Genomic DNA, 19160 nt, shown 5'->3' on the forward strand with positions numbered 1-19160 from the left:
TCATTTATACGGTGGGTAAAACTTTTCGGAAAGAAACAGACGCCAACACTATTTAATATCATTCCATTTATTAGAGTGAGAGATTATCGTTAATGGGCTTTTGGGGTCATGCAGGAATTGGTTGTTGTCTGGATGGACGTGCCAGGAAAGCGGCTTAAACCTAGTTTTGAGAGAGTAGCAGCGTCCTGTCAAAAAAAAAAAATGTTTTTGGGTCTGAATTTCTAAGAATAGATGACAACACTATTCAAAACTGGCTCACATCTGCAGAGAGCAACTGTCACTGCTTGATTCTTTTGATTTCGGTTTCTTTTATTGGTTATTATCAAAACTCCCGTCCCAAAGCCAGAATGTGTTTTTCGTTAACCTACAATCAAGCAAGTCTTTGTTTCGTGGAAAGAAAAAAAAACACAGAGGCTGAATTGAAAAACTCCTAACCTGAGCTCCGCAGGACTTTGTTTCTGCCCGACTGCCTGCATTCTCATCCCCGCATATTCCTTCTAGGCTCTCTTTGGCAACATCATGAGTACTCTCAAAATTTCCAGTGAACCGGAGCCAGAAAATCCTTGGTAACAGTCCATTTACTGAAGAAAATCCTCCACCAGAATCCCCTTCTGCGCGGATTGTAAAAGACAATGACACATTTGGTTATCATCCTTTGATGACAAGGACATGATGAATGACAGATAACATGTCAACACATCTCTGTCTGGATCCCTATATAGAATAAATAAAAAAAAAACTTGGCCTTTAAACGGCTTATTTACCTTGACAGGGTCACATGATGGATACAAACAGAGCTCTTGTTCCCAGAGGAAAGACTTCAGAGAACAGTTTGTTCCATGTTTACATGCTAGACACAAACAACACAACACAAATACATTTCGCAAAGTCGTCTAATGATTTTTAAAACATTAAACAATGTAATTAGAAACGTGAGCTTATGTCGAATGTTTTCTATTTTTTTGTTATCCACCCAGAAGTGTTACAATTGTTACTTTAAAGTTCAGCTAATGTTTTGATTTAAGTGTGTCTTAAATAGATATGGACTCTATTGTATCATCAGTATGTTTCTGTTTGTACAAAACTCTTATTTTCATTTAAATATTTACATTAGAAAATGTGCTTAAGCCCCGCCCACTTAAAACGGTCATCTTTTCTGGAGATCAAATCTTGTTTACCATAATCACGCCCACTCTGCTGTGATTGGTCAAGCACTGAGGTTTGTTAGTAAACCGGGAAGTCTCCACCTCCAAGGAGCTTGTTGTTTAAACAAAGCGGAGCGTGATAACAGCTGGCTGCAGGAGAGAAAACCATGAGTACGTCATAATCGACTCCACTCTCGTAACCTCTCACTCACCGAGATTTCAGACAGGGTAGAACTTCATGAAGTTATAAGTTCAAAACATGGTCATGATGAGAGACGTACTGCATCTTGGAGAAGAAGACATTTCAAACATATTAGAAAGCCTCAAAGGTTAGGTTATACTAGTTACCCTTTGCACTCAAATAGACAGGAAAATATACTCTAGTTAGTCCAGTTGCCTCGCTTTGGAACCTTCATAATAATCATAACCTACTGGAAGAATGACTCTACAAATGACAAAGATAAATATCAGCATTTTATAAGAATAAATAAAAATACTTACTTACTCAACCGTGAGATCTCTGTGGGTCTTGGTCCAGAATACATGGGTAATACCTACCATCTTAAAGACAGAACACAGTGATAACCATATTGTTAATCTTCATTGTGTAACTAGAGACACAACATTGATCTTAGTACTTAAAGAAAAAGACAGTATTATCGCCCGTATTCCTTTGTGTGTTTGTGCGCCCATCATGTCATTGCCACATGCTGGAACATGTGAATAACTTGTTCTTGTTCACACATTTCTTCAACACCTTGTATAAGAGAGAGAGGCGACTCGACTTGTTTATGTCATTTATATCCCTCTGGTGTACAGTTCCCTGTACAATAAACCAAATATATTGTTAAACTGTACGTCTGGATTGCTACATAGAAGGCTCAGTTAACTGTCTATGTAACGTTAGGTTTCTCAATACAAAATAAAATCTTCAGTAGATAATTTATTAAAAAAACACTCTAGTAAACCGATCCCCTTGACACCGTCTATAATCCCACATGCAAATAACCCCACTGTGTTGTAAATTACTGACATAAGAAGAAGAACAAAGATTTTCCCCCGCACAAAATCCGCATCATTATTTGGCAGTATTTTCCTTAATTTATTTTTCAAGCACTCCGGTGTCATTGAAGTTGCTCGGTTCACCTCCTCATAAGGACGAAGACGGATACATTAGCATTCGTAATGAGCCAAAGGACATGGATACTTCATTTCAAATGCTAATCTCCTCTCACTCTTTCTGTCCTTTATACCCACAGGAGTTAAGAAAGATGTTTTGTTGATGTATTGTAGGTTGTTACGTGGATGATGGAGCGGCACCAGTCTGGGTTTTTTTTTTAGGGTTGACCATGCAGACTTTGTCCCAAAGGTGTTTTTTTTTTTTCTTTTTTGCTCTGATTGTTTCAGACTCATTGATGGGATTTACGAGCTACTGGACCTGTGATGTAATCCGAACAAAGTCAGGCAAAGTGAACAGATTGCCCTGATGTGAGAGCACATCTTAGTGCTTTGTGGTAGTGCCCAGCTCCCCAGGGTAGCTCAGAATTGGACGTTTGCTTTTTACGGGAGTAGTCCTCCAAGCTCAGCTCTTCTCTCAGCACTTTTTGGCCTCGGAATGAAGCGAATAGATTGTGTGTGCGTCACCACAAGGTCATAAATGAATCATGTGGCGTTCAATCATGAATATGGCATGGATAACAAGGAGAAAGCGTGACACGTCAAGATGCGACTAAATATTAGGCAGGAAATTGCGTGTCAAAATGGGAACATTTAAAATCATGTTTCATATTTTATTGCTTTTCATTTCACACAAAATTGTATGTAACATTTGCAGCACAATAAGTATTTTATGACTGAAATAGCAACAAGAAAACACGACGACAAACGGTAAAAACAGATCTAATGAATCAAGTATGTCATGTGCTTTCAAACGGATTACTTGCCAGACTAACTTTTGTCTTAAATATTTCACCGAACAAACACATTAAAGTTGCAGTGTGCAAAAAAACCAAAGACAACTAGGCCACACGCAAGTTTTTACTCCTGCACAGACAACAAACATTGTCACTCATTTTGTCCACCAAAATAGAATGCTAAGAATAACATGCACCACAATTTTGGGAAACCAAAAATTCTCCGGCATCAAAAATGGTTTCCTCTCTTTCTCTGTCATGAAACTCGATTTTTAATTTCATCTTTTTAAAGTATAATTCAAAGAAAGCTTTGTAACATGATAGAACGTACACGTCTTTGGTTCCTCAAGAAGCTTTCTATCCCAAAGAAAGTAGCAGCTGCAGAATTAAGAAGAAGTTAAGAGGATTGACCAGGGTTTGTCAATTTGTGTGACACGCTGCCAGAGACGAGATCATCAATCCACCGCTGACTGCTGAGCTTTCACTGACGATAGCAACCTGGTAATGTTCGACAACACACCGGAGGAAGCCGCTTTCTTCCGCAGGGCAGCCTGGCGTTTCTTTATTGGCCTTGTTTTTAGAAATGGAGCTCTGATTCATCCCACAACCAAATTTAAAGATTCACATCTTTCACCTATGTTTCCTGGAGAACCTCAGATGATAAAATTCACATGATCAAGCTTCAACTATAATTTACTTGTCTTATGGTAGAGAGATTAAGTTTGCTAAGAGGATAAATGACTCAAAGACTCTACATCTAATTGAATGACAGTACTGCTTCAGCAATGATACTTTTGAAATGCTATCCAAATAGCAGTACTTTTGGAAAACAACACAGGTAGTCTTTACAATATTAATAGTTTAAACAACAGACATTATCATTATAAAGTCATCATTGATGTGTTAGGTAGCATTTTGGCTCCTTGTAAATCTTTATAAAGTAGTCTTTAGCAAAATCTTCAGCATGACCATATTCAAATGACTGAACCAAGACCAAAACAACCTCACAATTACCTATTATTAACAGTAAATAAAGAAATCTACTGATGGTAAATACAATTCCCCCAATCTCAAGTGTTGAACGTGTTTCTACTGTTTGTTGTTACATCTGCAACAGCAGTAACGTCTACAACTGTAACCATAACCATCCAACTGATCAGTCAAACCACGGTTAAACTACTAGCATCGGAAGAAGTAAAAGTAGCAACAGAAGAAGTAAAAGTAGCAACAGAAGAAGTAAAAACCAGAATGTTTTGATAAATAATGCCTCAATAATTCAACAAAAATGAAATATATGGGATTTATTGATGTAGCAAGTTTCATTTCAGCAACGTTCTGACCCCAGAAACAAACGGAACACAAGTGATCATACAAGAAAAGTAATGACGGATAAAACTCAACTCAAAATAACAGATGCCTTAAATAATCTGTCCAAATCATTATCAACAATTAAAGTTTACCTTCATTAGTTTTTGAGTTATTTTGCTAAAAGACAGAAGTACTATTTCTTGATCTTTTTGGCAAAGGTAAAATCGTTAGCAACAATAAATGCAAGTGCAAAACTAGGTAAATACAAACATGTAGCTAGCTCTGTCATCACAGCTACAATAAATCATAGATATTTATTTTTTGGATAATGCTTCGTTGTCATTGTGCGTTTGTCCGAAGGACAATGGCCCCCAAAAGATGTCCACACCCACCTCTCCTGGAATATGATTGGCTGGAGAGCCCAGTCGGGACAAGCAGTTAACAACTAATCAATGATGGCTGAGTTTTCTTGATGGATTATTGAACACATTTAGAAAACCATTATTCCAGCTTTTACGACTCCCTGACAAGGGACCGATGGATTGATGCGTCCTGATAGTCAAAGTCTCCGTCATGCACAGACCATTTGCTTCCAACCTGTGATCCCCGGAGAGCTTTTCTACTTCACATTTCCAATTTCTTCTGCCCTTGATGGTTTATACTGACTGATTGTTCACTTCGTGGCTCTTCTTCTCTAAGTGCTCCTTTCTTTTATGTTTTTTTTTTTTTTGAGTGCTGTAGACGCTGTTCGCTGTAAATCAAACTGACTAGATGTCCTACACAAACACGACGAGACTGAAGTTACCGAATGTTTTACAGCTTATGTGTAAAGTTTTGCTAAGATACCGTGCACTGACTCGGCGCACGGACACGGCCGATATATTATGATCCATCAAGAGGTGCTGGGGTCGACCCTCTCACTCAGCGGGGTAGGATTTCTGCCAGTGTGAGAATCTGGTGAAGTGTTGACAGGCTAAAGTCTGAGTTAATGTGTCCCTGAAGCCAGCTGCCACTCCGAGGCAAATAGAGCCAGTCACCCACAACTGAACCAAAACTAATCTGAAGGGTGATTAAATCTCCATGGAAGTAGAGATTTTTTTTTTCCCTCCGTCAGGCCTCACTAAGTATTCTGCTGAACACTTGTTTGTTCACTACCAAAGCGTATCTCACATTGTCACTTGGTGCTATCTCACCGTAGATAAGTTGTTACAGTGCGAGGTCACACTGTGTTTTTGTGATTGCGTGACCACAAATCCTCCCTCTGAACCTCAGTTGACCCTCACATATTGTGACCCTCTTCTTCTTCTTACTTACTTACATAGCATTTGTCAGAAAAACGCTTCTGAGCAAAGTGAGGAACTTAATTTGCATGAAAAGTACTCGACTGGACTTCCAACCAAACACGCAATCTGGGAAGAATCAGCAGCTCCGCTTCCTCTCTGGTGAGAGCATCTGTTCTAAAAATAAGACGCAAGAAAAACCACGGACTAGACTTGGAATCTAATGTGTTCATTCTCAGACTACTTGTGAGGTTTACAAGCAAAAATGATGAAATATGAAGATGACATACTGTTGAGATCTAGGCTCCAGAGGTCAACATAATCAGGATTTTAATGCGACGTAATGTAGCATCTGTAACCTCCAACAGATTTATGAAAATCCTCTCTACAATCACTGCAGCCATTCAAGCACAATTACACATACTCAACATTTGACCAATGTTTAGGACTAGCTTTAGTAGTCTTTATCATGTAAAAAAGCCATTTGGTGATTAATTAACCAAACCCTACATAGATACTAGTTTTTATTTTTTTGCATAAATGTATAAAATATTTTTGATTGTTTTACTTGTCAGTGGAACACACAAGTGTACTCATAAACAATCAGCCACTCACTCAATAAATAAAAAATATAGGTATATCAGGTTCACAGCGGTATGTTTTCAGACCCCCATGTAGTTTGTGGAGTTTGCATTTATTATAATTCTCAGTTAAAATTGTTTTTTTGTTTTGGAGCTCATCTTGACAAACATCTATAAACATCATCAGTTGTTTACTTTCTATAACCACACGTGGTATTTTCATCACATTCTCTCTTTGTGTCACTTTGCTTCGAGCAATAATCCAACACCTTTTATTGAAATATTTTAAAATATAAGTGAAGCATTGCGAGGAAGGGGAAAAAAATGGACGCCTTCTTGTTTTGACATGAGGCTGTGTCGTGTTCAAACATGGGTAACTGTTTGACTTTGGTCAGTCACTTGTGGATCACAAAGCCAATTAAAACATCTAAATTAATCAGAGGTAAAATGCCTGAAAAATTGTAAGGACTTTAAAACAAAAACTAAAAGAGGCTAATTGATGTCACCGAATCGCCTGTCAATGTGTATGTGGTTAAGTCCTGGGTGTCCGATGCCTACAGCCCTGTCTAGCTAGGATAGATTCCAGTTCACTAGTATCACATTAATAGAAGAAGTAGAACAGTTTCTATATTTCAGTGTCATTTCTCTCAAGAAGAAGTACAGATAGTGTTTTCAAATTATATATTATATATATAAGTCTGCACTTCATATGTTGAATTTATTTATAGGTCAAGACGCTTATCTTAAATCAGAGTTGGAAATTATTTTCTAGCTATATCTTAGGAAAAAAGTTGCGAGAGAAATGTTATTTAAGCTAGTTACATCCATATATCCATAAACAACTATATAATAGTACATATTATGAAGTGGTTAGACAAGGTGGATCCATAAAAGATAAAGATGAATCTAGTAAAAATGTTCCGACGTCTGTTGTTCCAGATCACCACCAGATAGACGGACCATTTCCATCAGAATATAACAAAATTAACTTTTTCTTCTTAGATGAAATGACAATAAAACGGCATGTCATAAAAAGACCAGTTAAAAAGCTTATTAAATCAAATGAGAAAATATTTCCACAAAAATATAGTTAAAAAACAAAAGAACAAATCTGAGACCATGGCCTCATTGCATCAACAACATATGTTTTAGTGATTAATAATAAAATAATGACATTTGTTTAATATAATAATCTGTGGGGGAAAAAATAAATGAATTGTAGCTTTTCTTTTGCAAAGTAACCCTTTATGTTTGGATGTTTTCTTGATATGATTCTTGAATTGAATGGCTGAGCTGTCTGGGATGAATTAATCATTAAAAGTCTGCACTTCATATGTTGAATTTATTTATAGGTCAAGACACTTATCTTAAATTAGAGTTGGAAATTATTTTCTAGCTGGATCTTAGGAAGAAGGTTAGGAGAGAAATTGTATTTAAGCTAGTTACATCCATATATCCATAAACAACTATATAATTGTACATAGTATAAAGTGGTTAGACAAGGTGGATCCATAAAACTTAAAGATGAATCTAGTAAAAATGTTCTGACGTCTGTGGTTCCAGATCACCACCAGAGGCTGTGAGACATCAGAGATGACCCTCCGACGCAACGGGCTCGGCCAGCTCGGCTTCCACGTCAACTTCGAGGGCATCGTCGCCGACGTGGAGCCGTTCGGCTTCGCCTGGAAGGCCGGGCTGAGACAGGGCAGTCGGCTGGTGGAGATCTGCAAGGTGGCCGTCGCCACGCTCACCCACGAGCAGATGATCGACCTGCTGCGCACCTCGGTCGCAGTCAAAGTCGTCATCATCCAGCCCCATGAGGACGGAACCCCTCGGAGGTAAAAATGCTTTTCTTTTTTTTGGTATTGTTTGTGTTGCACTGACACCCCTTTACTTGTTTAAAAAATGGCTGGTATGGTGTTTTTGCCTCTTGTTTGCTCTTCAAGTGATGTAGCATCAAGCAGAGGTCTGACCTTGACCCACATGAAAATGATCAGCCGTTCATACTTGGCTGCATATTTAGTTCGACGACGCACAAGTGTTGCATGTGAGCCCTCCCAGATGTCAAGGGCTGACCCCTGAGCAACTTATCACAAATGTGTCACACAAAACCTCCTCCAGCTCCTCTGTGGGAATACAGCGGCGTTCCCAGAACAACCAAAGACACACAATATCTGCAGACTCACAAACTACTTTTAGTTAGACTGCGTGCTTTGGGATGGATAGATGAAGGTAGAGTCATAAATCAACCTCTTGTCTCTTTATTTATTTAAATACATTGTTGCACTTGTAGCTCTCACTAGAGACATTTGTCTTCGACTTAATGTTTTCATTCTCACAGTCAGCTTGTTTTCCAACCCTCTCGTCATCTCACTCCCTCTCAGTGAACTCATCCACATTGCTTTAACATACTTTTTCATACCAAACATAATTGTAAAGGTCTTGTTTTCGCCTTTAATAAAGTTATAGGCTGTTAAAGGTATATGACTGATCATGTAAAAGTCCCTCTACTGAGTCGGTTTTGTACCTTTACCTGTGCAGGTGTGTGTTCAGGGGCGGCTCTACTGAAGTAGTGACTGTTCCGCGAGTGCAAACGCTCGACTCTCTACTGTCAGACGGCGCTTCCAGACGGGATGCATTCGTAATTATTTGAAGTGTCGAGTTCTGTCAGCAGGAAAGGCTTTTGTTTCCGTCCTTTCAAAAGAAGCCATCAGCGGGCGTTGCTTTTGTGTTCATCAGGCTTCTTCTTCTTCTTCTGTCGTCTTGTTAATGAGGCAGAAAAACAGGTGCACCTGATCTACCTTTAAAAAAAAAAAGAAAAAAAAAGAAGATGTTGCTAAATTAGCTTGACATCTGCCCTCACGTTGGAGATCATTAGCAAGAGAAAACGCTAAGATGCCGCGGACGTTCTACTCCAGGGACCAGACTTCCCCCGTTTGTTTAGGTAGAACTTCCCGTGGCGTCGACCAGACGTCGGACCGTCAGCGTTTCTGGCTTAATGATAATGAGAGAAAAGCCTTTTGATTAATGACTCGTCTCCGATGGTAGACTTTTGCTGATGGCTTTATTCTGCCATCTTTTTCCCAATTTCTCTTTATCCAGGAATGAAATGAAGCAATAGAACCTCCTTTATCCTTGTTATATAGAGATGAAAGGGGCTGTTTTTAAATCCAAAGCAAAAAATAACTGGAAAGTTATTTTGTGAGTCAGTGGCGTGCGGATCTGGAAGAGCATCATTCTTCACACTCTGATGCTCAACATCTTTGTTGGGACTCGGTTCCAGGCGGCCGCTGACAGATTTGTGTATCCAAAAATCGCTATTCCCACTCACTAATAACCACAACAGAATGATCCAGCATGTGAGTTGCCACTTTTTCTTTTTTTTCTTCCTCTTTTAGCTGTGATGAATACTTAAGTGGTTAGATAATGTTTTGGAAAAGAGAGTAAAAGAGTGACGACAAATCATAATTCAATATTAGCTATTTACTCAAGGCTTTTGGAATCATGGAATTTTTTTTTTTCACGAGCGTTCCACGCTTTTACAATCCGAAACCTCAATGTTTTCATTGTGGTTAGCATATGAAACAGTTTTTGCTATAAACATGCTGCGCTTCAGCGACCGACTAACAGGCTAGTAGCATATTTGATGTGGGCAAACGGCCCTCATCTGGGGACCGGCACAGCAGGCTCTGGCAGAAGCAACACCTAATCCTCTTACCACGATCTGTGATGATACGAAATAATCACCGCTCAAGACGCAGAAACATGACAACAAACATCCTGCAAATACAGCTTTCAGTGTGAGGTCCTGAGCTGTTTATTTTCAAAAAAGATTGCAAAACAAGTATTGTGATTTCTTGGGAAAAGCTAGATTTCCTTGAGGTCCAGGAAAACTGTGTGAAAGATTTTTAGCCGTTGAGCGTGATTTGTTTACAAACCAAGTGTAAGTATGAGATTAGGATCTAATATGCCATCAGTTTGACGAACAAACTTCTTATTTAACTCAACAAATGCTGCAGATCCTGGCCTGTGTCGTCACTTTCTTTCAAGCGAAAGTATTTGTTTAGAAACTGAACACTAAAATGTTGGAGCAATTATCCCTAAAAATCCCCTTTCAAAACCTGAGTTTTAGCCAATGTCTTAAATTCAGTGAAAATAGTGTTCAATCATATTAATTGTCCCATTTGAAAATAATCAGATGGCGATATATTTATCGTCGCTCTCTGTGGAAAAAGCCATGGGAAAAAGTTTAAAAATCGACACGGTGTCGCTATGGAATGCGTTATTTTCGGGAAGCCATCTGAATAGAAGGGGTTTAAAGTGGCGTTTGCTCACAGTTTATGAATATTATGAACGTAGATTGATGAACTTTAGGGGTTGTCTGTTCATTGGAGTGCTATGATGGACTAGCAACAATTGAAAAAGGCTTGATTGAGACAAGAAGTGGAAGGAAATGATTAAAAAATAAGTTATAATTCAGAAGGAAAAGGAGCTGTCATGACTCTTTAATTAACGTTATTCTATGTATTGCGTTGTTAGCATGAGTCACTGAAAGTCCACCTGCTCTGTTTTTTTAAGTAGTAAATTATTTTCATGCCGTACAAGGCGGTTGAACCTCTTTCCGGTTGAACAGTGACTCACTGTCGCATTATGCAGCCACACTTTTCTGTCTGCATCTTCTCGAGAACGCCAGACATCACAGTTCCTTCACACTTCTTTAGAGACAAGTTCATCAATGTCTGTCAGCGTCTTTGAGAAATTGACGAGCGCTGAAAAAGCTCCGGCGTGAGTGCTGACGGGGGAGGGAGAGGCTCGCGATTTGTAGCGAAAGAGCAGAGGTCATGTCGCCGGGAGAGGGAGAAGAAAAAGGGGAAACAAAACAATGAGAAAGTGACAAGTGAAAGGCTATAAATGTAAGATGCTTTTATGTATTGATTAAAATGAATGGCTTCAAATTTAGAATCAGAAACTATTATTGGCAGTGGTGTAAACAACATAGGTTTTTTCTGCAGTGAAATTACAGAATAAAAAAATGAAATAAGGTGACGCACAAAAATGCAAAAGAAAAACACTAAATAAGCCATTAAAAATCTCAAAATATGCAATACAAAAATGACTAAATAAGTAATTGAAAAACACAAAATATGCCATTAAAATGTGCAATAATATAATACAAAATAAGCAATAGACAAATGCAAAATATGCAACAGAAAAACACTTGATATGCTATTAAAAATTTGCAACAGAAAGATACAAAATATGCAAAAGGAAAAATGCAAAATATGCAATTGAAAAATGCTAAATATTCAATTGAAAAACAAAATATGCCATAAATAACATGCAATAAAAAAATACTTAATTTGCAGAAGAATAAATGCAAAATAAACAATTAAAAAACACTGAATATGTCGATAAAAATGTGCAATAGAAAAACACAAAATAAGAAATAGGAAAATACAAAATATGCAATAGAAAAAATGCAAAATATGCAATTGAAAAACACAAAATATGCCATAAAGAATATGCAATAGAAAAATACTAGATATGCAAAAGAAAAAATGCTAAATAAGCAATAGGAAAATGGAACTGATGCACTCTTCCAGAATAAATGGGGCCACTTCTTGCCCATCAAGTCATATACGTCGTGATGTGTCCATGAATCATCTACTGCATGAAATATGCAGCATTAGTTCATTTGCTAAGTCTGTAAAGGGTTGTTTGTTGCGCTTTGCATGAGCTTGACCCATATATGGCGTATGCTAACAGATGCAGCTGGCAGATTAGGAGGTATTACAGAGGACCTCTTGTTTGGACTGCTGAACTCTACGGGGGTCATACTTAGTGCCAGACAGGAAAAGTGAAATTTTCCCCTCATCAGAAATAGAAGCGTCTCCGAACAGAACATTTCTCACCACCGCTTCAGGGGTTAAAGGTCAGGGGAAGCATCCTGAGGGTGCTGGACTCTTTTGCTCTTTTGAGCCGCTAGAGTGACGGGGTCCACAATAAGCTTTTGAGTTTCCCCCCCATCATTATCTCAAAGGAAAGGAATTCAGCAGAGGCTTGGAAAAGTCCCCTGTGGGCTGAGAGATGGGACGACAATGAAATCTGCAGCATTTAACCGCCATTGTGCCAAAGTCAAATGTTTTCATTGGCACATGAAGAATCTATTAGGATTAAGATCCCCTTTCCCAGTTCATGTGGTCATCTAAAATAATCTTGTTTCTTCTGGGGAGTGAGGGCCTGTTTTGTGGTTAAGCCCTTAAAGCAGTTCATGCCTTAAACATTTTTATCCCACTCTGTCTGAACTCAAATGAGATATGCCTCTAATATTGGCCTAAACTAGTACTGTATTTATTTACACTGCAGGCAGGATGTGGTTTAAGCCTCGCGCAATACCAGAGGCTTTTCCATCATCACTCCGAAAAGCTTTAAAATAGTTCAGCATGCAAGTCTGGGTTCCCAGCTAATGAGAAAAAGATGGACGAGATTAGCCCCTCGAAAGAGAAGCGTATTGTGCGGAGAGCGGTGCACGTTGTATGTTTTGGTAAACGGTCATCAGAGACGTCTGGATAAACACCATGAATTGGTCCGGTCAGATTATGACAGATGACGGACAGTGAAGGAAACAAAGTGTATGTTGAGATGCCGAACCGGTTGAGGATTTTTGACTGATTGAATGTTTGGGATTACGCTGTAACGCTATTTAAAAATAGCTCGGAGCTCAATGACACCTGCTGTGAAGGAGAATTGCCTGCGACGTTTGTCGACGGACACAAGTGACCTTTTCTTTGAAGTGCCATCAGACTCGTCGGCACGGATTTTCATCAGGACCCACGTTAAGCCGGATTTCTAGCTTCTCATGCCGACGCTATGTGAAGGAGAGCACAACTGGTCCTAAAACTAAGAGGATCCTTTACAAATTGCTTGGCCTAATCCCAGCTCACTTTTCTCCGGGAGGCACATTCTCTCTCAACCAAAAGAGACGTGATTGAGAAAACTTCTTTCGTTTTTCCTTCCACTCCTCGGCCCGTCTCATTAATGAACCTCTTGACAGTCTCCTGCAAAAGTTGAGAGGAGGTCACAACCCCCTTCTAGCTCCTCGCGGAGACATGGACTGTGGGAATGGAACCGGAGCGTCCTTTTAGTGACTGACCATGTCATCTGACTGACGGGTCTGTGATTGAGGTGCGGCGTCCCGTTGTTCCACTGATCCATTGTAGCCGTCATCTAAATGAGCCGTTTGTTAACCTCTGTAAGAACCTAAAGTGTTCTTGAATCCTTCCTCTTTGAAAAAGGTTTTGAGGAATGACACTTAAATGTCAGAACGTTGGTGAGAAACTGTCACTTCAGAGATATCTTTAGCAGGTGGTCGGCCCGGAAGCTTCAGAGAGAAGATTCATCAAAAGAATGAACTGAAAATGAAATAGTCCAACAACAACATTAGTTCTTACTCTTTGAATCGGATCATAAAACCATATGAGTCAGGAGTTTCATTGGCTCGTGGCTTGTAAAAATGAACTCACGTTATTGGAATCATTTCAGGGCCGTAAATATTGAAAGTACTAAACGATCTCTTGGCACAACCTTCGTACGATTCCTTTCAAAACCTTTCTAAATTAAGATTAAATCCAAGTATGCCTCCATCAACTTTTCTTGAAAATATCAAATTCATTACGACGTTTCAAGGACTGGAAGTACTATGACTGGTTTTATTGACACATTACAAGAGAATAAACAATTCCAAACACCAGGGACACCAATAGGTAAAACTTATATGAAGATATAAGGGAGAACAAACATACGGAGAATAAATCGAAGCTAGTTCCATGGACTAGTGTGAGCTGTACCGCTGTATAATCACGTTCTGGCGTCTGCCTCGTGTCTCAAATGGAAATACAAAGTCTTAGGTGATCGTGGAAACAAGGATCAGCTATGAGTATGCTCAGGAACCATCAAGAGCACAAAGACGAGAATAGAAAAAGAAAGTCCCTTGAAAATTAAGAGTGGAAAGCCACCATAACACAGGCTTTGCAGAAACTCAAACTGACCAAACAGCATTCCAAAATTGGTTAGAGGATCAGGGGATCTCTCCTCTGGTCCGGTAGCTTGTGCGAGGAACCATCAGTAGATTCTGATCCACAGACCTCAGAGCCCGAGCTGGGGTGTAAGGCTGGATCAGATCAGTGATGTAAGGAGGAGCCTGACCATGAATAGATCTGGAAGTAAGAACCAGAATTTTAAAATTGATCCTGAAAGAAACTGGCAGCCAGTGAAGAGATTTAAGGACCTGGAAATGTGAGTTCTTCTACTAGAGCAGGTCAAAATTCTCACTGCAGAGTTTTGTATTAACTGCAGGCGAGACAGATCCTTCTTGTTTAGACACTGTGTTGCATCAGTAGCATCATTTTATCCAATAAAAACACATCCATCTTTGATAAGGATCTTGTTGTACTCCTACATGGAGCAAAGACCTCATTCCCATCAATACACAAAACCTGAATTCCGTCTCTTGGCCATTAGCTTGCTCTTAGAGGCCTTTGTTGAAAATGAAGTGAAAACGTACCTCGTCTGTGGTGGTGTAGAAAAAGTGCAGTGAGACACGGTCACCAAGACCTTTCACGTTGACAAGCCGTTTGTTAGGTTTAGCCTATTCAGGGAGTAATTATGTGTGGCAACTTGGCATGAGCAGACACACACACACACACACACACAAACATAGTTCATCAAGGTAATGAGTGTGTTCTCTGCCCTGTGGCAAACAATGTACCCATGGTCTTGTTGATTTAACATGCCGTGTTGCATAGTCTTGTTTGCTTTGGCCTTAGATTGCTGTTTGAAATGTGTTCACTTTAAAAGTTTCTTCAGCTGTACATGTTTGCAAAAAACGTGTTACAACGGAATTCAATTTATTGAACTGTAGATGTTTGGCTTTGTCTTGTAAACTTTCACTCTGCCCAATCAGACTTGTTTATTTTGGTTGATATAAATCATTTTTAAATGGTCTTTTTATTCACTTGAAAGATGTACAGTAACCATCCCACTGCTGTTGGACTAGAATGTTTTTAAATACACTTGGCTGTTAGTGGAGGAAATTAATCACTATAAAACACTTTATATAGTGGATTTATTTTATTTATGTTGGTCTCTAAATTGACCTGTTTCCTCTATTTCAAAAAATATGATCAGATGACCTTGGTTCTCAGTAAAAGCTTGAAAAGTATGTTCATAAAATGTCATTCTATTTTGTTTGTGTGTTAAAACAAACAAAACGACCCTTACCGGAGAACATATTGTGAAGTCTACAGTCTGACACCACCACTTTTTTTCAGAACGTACCCTTGCAGTCTCAAACTCAGTCAGATTTACAAACTTTTATTGCCAGTTTTGTAAACACAACATAGGATTTTTTGTAAAATGAAAAAAGATTCAGCGCCTAGTCACACAATTAACCTACTTTCTGTCCCTTTGAGTTTTTTTTAATTCTATTCTAAGTGACTGATATTGATAGTGTATTTTATTTAGCTTAGTTTAAATACTGGAAAATGTAAAGGGTATTAAAATGAACTATAATCTACTTTGAATTTGAGCCAACCGTGATTTTGGTCCACTTAACGTGTCATGCCGTGTCAGGTTTGGCCCCCTGTCCTCGAGTTTTCTATAGGTCTCATAGGTAATTGATGAAAATGTGATCCAAGTTTTTGTATTTAATCTGTAGAACATTCAAGGTCGTTGAAACACCGTAGCCGTGAATGCATTTTTCTGGTGTAAAGGCTGAAATGAAGTGTCAATATTCTCACTGTCCCACATATGAGCGCAGCCATGCATGTTACATACATGTTAAATACTTCATGAAGGCCATAAGATCCTGGGCAGCAGCTTTTAGAGGACACGACGCGACACGACTGGCCAGATGCAGGACACACTAGATGAGAATTTATTCGGCTCTAATAACACCAGCGATGGCAAGCGGGAAGCAGTCCAGCCAGCCATGTCCCACTTTGATGAAAGGGTCTATCTGAGCGGGATTACTGAAGCCCTCGCCATCACAATCGTCTCACACCCGGCTTGCTTGACCACAGTACGCTGCGCTTTTTGGATTTTTGAAAAAAAAACAAACAGGCTGTAGACGGTGTAATCACCAGGTTTATGCTTGAGATATTTCTGAAGCCTGTAAGACCCCCCATCAGCGGCAAACGTATGCAGACCCTCGAAGATTAATGTTGCATGAAACATCATCAGAAGCCTTGTCCATCCCTGAGATCTCCGCCGTCGTCAGGCGTGATGGGGGAGGTAAAAGCCTCCAATCTTTTTTTGTGCAAGTGCTCGGGCGTGCACGTCTGATAGACCTTATCTAGACGTCTGCTTGTGGCTAAGTATTCCTGACAGTGTTTTGGTGTTGTCATGGTAACAGAGGGAACATATCCCGCCCCTCCTCCACGTGTTTTATTCGAGACTGCATGGCGAGCGGTCTGGTCCTGCGTGAATCATATTCAGAAAAAGGGAAAATGTTGTGGGTGTAAATGTCACCCCTTGAGTTTATTCTTATAATTAAATATGTTGTAAGTCAGAGACGTCATTAAGCCGTCTCCAGTCTTTTGAGGGATGAGCCTCATAAATCATCGTTATTGTGTAGTTACACATGCAAACCACAATACACATTTAATTTAATTGAAAATTGTACCATTTAATCTGTCATTATTTACCAATTAACTGAAACGATGACGCATCATTGATTGCGGACGTGGTCTACTCTTGTTTCTCTGAATTAAATAGACTGTTTGTAATTGTGGAATGGAAAATTCTGAATGTTTAAAGAAAAACATTTATGTTTAATTGAGTTCTTTCAGTTTTGTAATGGGTTTGGCTTTTCATAGCAACATGTAGCAAAGTGTTTTGTTGCTGAATTACCTTTATCTTTTTCAGTAGTTTCTTCTAATGTTAGTAATCTTTCATTTTAGGATTTATTTATTCATTTATTTACTTTTTTGTAGCTGCATTTTATTGAAGGTTACACGTTAATCATGCCTGAACCATAGAGAACTTTAACTGTACATAATATAAAAATAAATGAAAGCGTAAAAAACATGACATACATGAATAAAAATATAAACATTAAAACAATATTGTTTTTTATTTAAAAAACAGTATTCATTATTATGAGGTTATGACATTTTTAACCTTTTTTTCTTTTATTACTATTTTTATTTGTATCTTTTTTCCTATTTCCTCAGTTTTTTTATTTTTTATTTTATTTTATTTTAATTTTAGTTAATTTTGTATTTTTCATGAGGTACAATTACATACACAATAGTATTTATTTTATAGGTCATTTCATAAAAATCTATTTGTTGAACCGCGAAAACTTCGCTCGATTTCAGTTCTGTCGCCGTAAATAATCCCCAAAAATTCCTCCGAGCTGTTACTATATTTCCCTCCCTATCTATTTTAATCTCATACTTGACCTTTAACCTCCTCCTCTTCCTCCTCTTCTCAGGGGCTGCTCCGAGCTCTACCGCATACCCATGGTGGAGTACAAAGTGGACAGCGAGGGCACGCCGTGCGAATACAAGACGCCCTTCAGGAGAAACACCACCTGGCACCGGGTGCCCACGGCGGCTGCGCCCGCCCTATCCCGGGGATCGCCCACTCAGGGCCCGGATCGCCTGCAGTGCCAGCAGATCCTGCAGCAGCATCAGGCAGCGATCCCGCGAAGCACATCCTTTGATAGGAAGCTGCCAGATGGGTCCAGGTAAACGCACGGCTGCTTCTGGTGGAAATTCTTACTCAAAGGGCAACATGGAAATAGACTTGACATTCACTCCTTTTTAAAAAAAAAAAAAACAGCAGAATATTTGGAGCTAGAAACATGGAGGGGAGGAAAAGAAAGGGCTAAACATTTTCTTTATATATGAATCAATAGCTATCACTTTGTTTTTTATAGTTATTTTCATCATTTTCCGATGCATTTTTCCAGGGAAATGCATTTTTTTGCTGGACGTTCATCAAAGTTGCGTTTGAACAAAATAAACACGCAGCACCAATCTGTTGAAACGAGTGCGGATCTTTTGAACTGGCCTCCTTTTTGTCGGTAAAAAGCTCTTCAAGCGAACCCCGTTATTTGCATGAATACAAAATGAAAAACGTTGGCGTCCGGCGCCTCCCTTTCATCTCGTCTGAGATGATAAGGCCAGCGTCACTTTGTAGTCTCTTCTGGACATCTCCATCCGGCCATGTTAGCGGTGATTTGTTCGTTCTAATGAAACCCCTGCAGTCGCGATAACCTTTCCAGTGTGTCACAACGACCCCCTCCGGTGTCGCCTGTTCTGCTTATGCCCGGATAATGGCCGTCTCCTCTGGCTAATCAGAGTCTTTGACTGTAGGAGCAGCAGACATTTCTTCCGTTTTTTTCCCCCCCATTTGGTTTTTCCCTTCAACTCCACTCATGCCACCATCCTGCGCCCCCCCGCTGAGGAGGAGGTGATGGGGACACTGACACTGCTCTGTGGTTCTCATCCAATTACTGCAGACACCAAGACAAAGCTCTCCTTCCTGTCCACCGTCTGAAGAGTAGAATCTTTTGTAGCTCTTTATTCGAGATTAAATCAGTATTCACCTTATTTTTCTTCAGACTATAGCTCCGAGTTGGACAAACCTTTTTTAAGAATCCTTTTTTACTGCCAACATGGTTTGACACACATTTTAATTTGTTGTAAATTATCCGTCCAGAAAATCAGCGCCACATTTGTAAGTAGAAATCGGAGGCTCATTAACGTAGCCATTAGCTCTTTGACAGTAGAAGCGTTCAGACCAGATTCACCTGCGCTTGTGTCAAGAGTTTCACACATTTTTTTTACAATGACTCCTGAATGATTTATATGTGGCAAAGTGGGGCTTGGGGTCTAGGGTTTTATTGCAGCCCTTGTGATGTAAGAT

At 39.3% G+C, this 19160-nt stretch overlaps 1 protein-coding gene across 3 annotated transcripts in view; it reads left to right on the forward strand.

Annotated features, from left to right (window-relative positions):
* The window catches only part of sipa1l2a (signal-induced proliferation-associated 1like 2, genome duplicate a), a 110604-nt gene that overhangs the window by 64382 nt on the left and 27062 nt on the right, over window positions 1-19160 (forward strand). For all 3 annotated transcript variants that reach the window (XM_087802749.1, XM_087802750.1, XM_087802752.1), the window contains exons 10-11: window positions 7791-8065; window positions 17722-17976. In XM_087802749.1, coding sequence (XP_087658875.1) covers window positions 7791-8065; window positions 17722-17976 — 530 coding nt within the window. The remainder of the gene's footprint in view (window positions 1-7790; window positions 8066-17721; window positions 17977-19160) is intronic.

This window comes from Callionymus lyra, chromosome 11 (genome assembly GCF_982586985.1).
Source record: "Callionymus lyra chromosome 11, fCalLyr1.hap1.1, whole genome shotgun sequence".
Classification (NCBI taxonomy): Eukaryota; Metazoa; Chordata; class Actinopteri; order Syngnathiformes; family Callionymidae; genus Callionymus; species Callionymus lyra.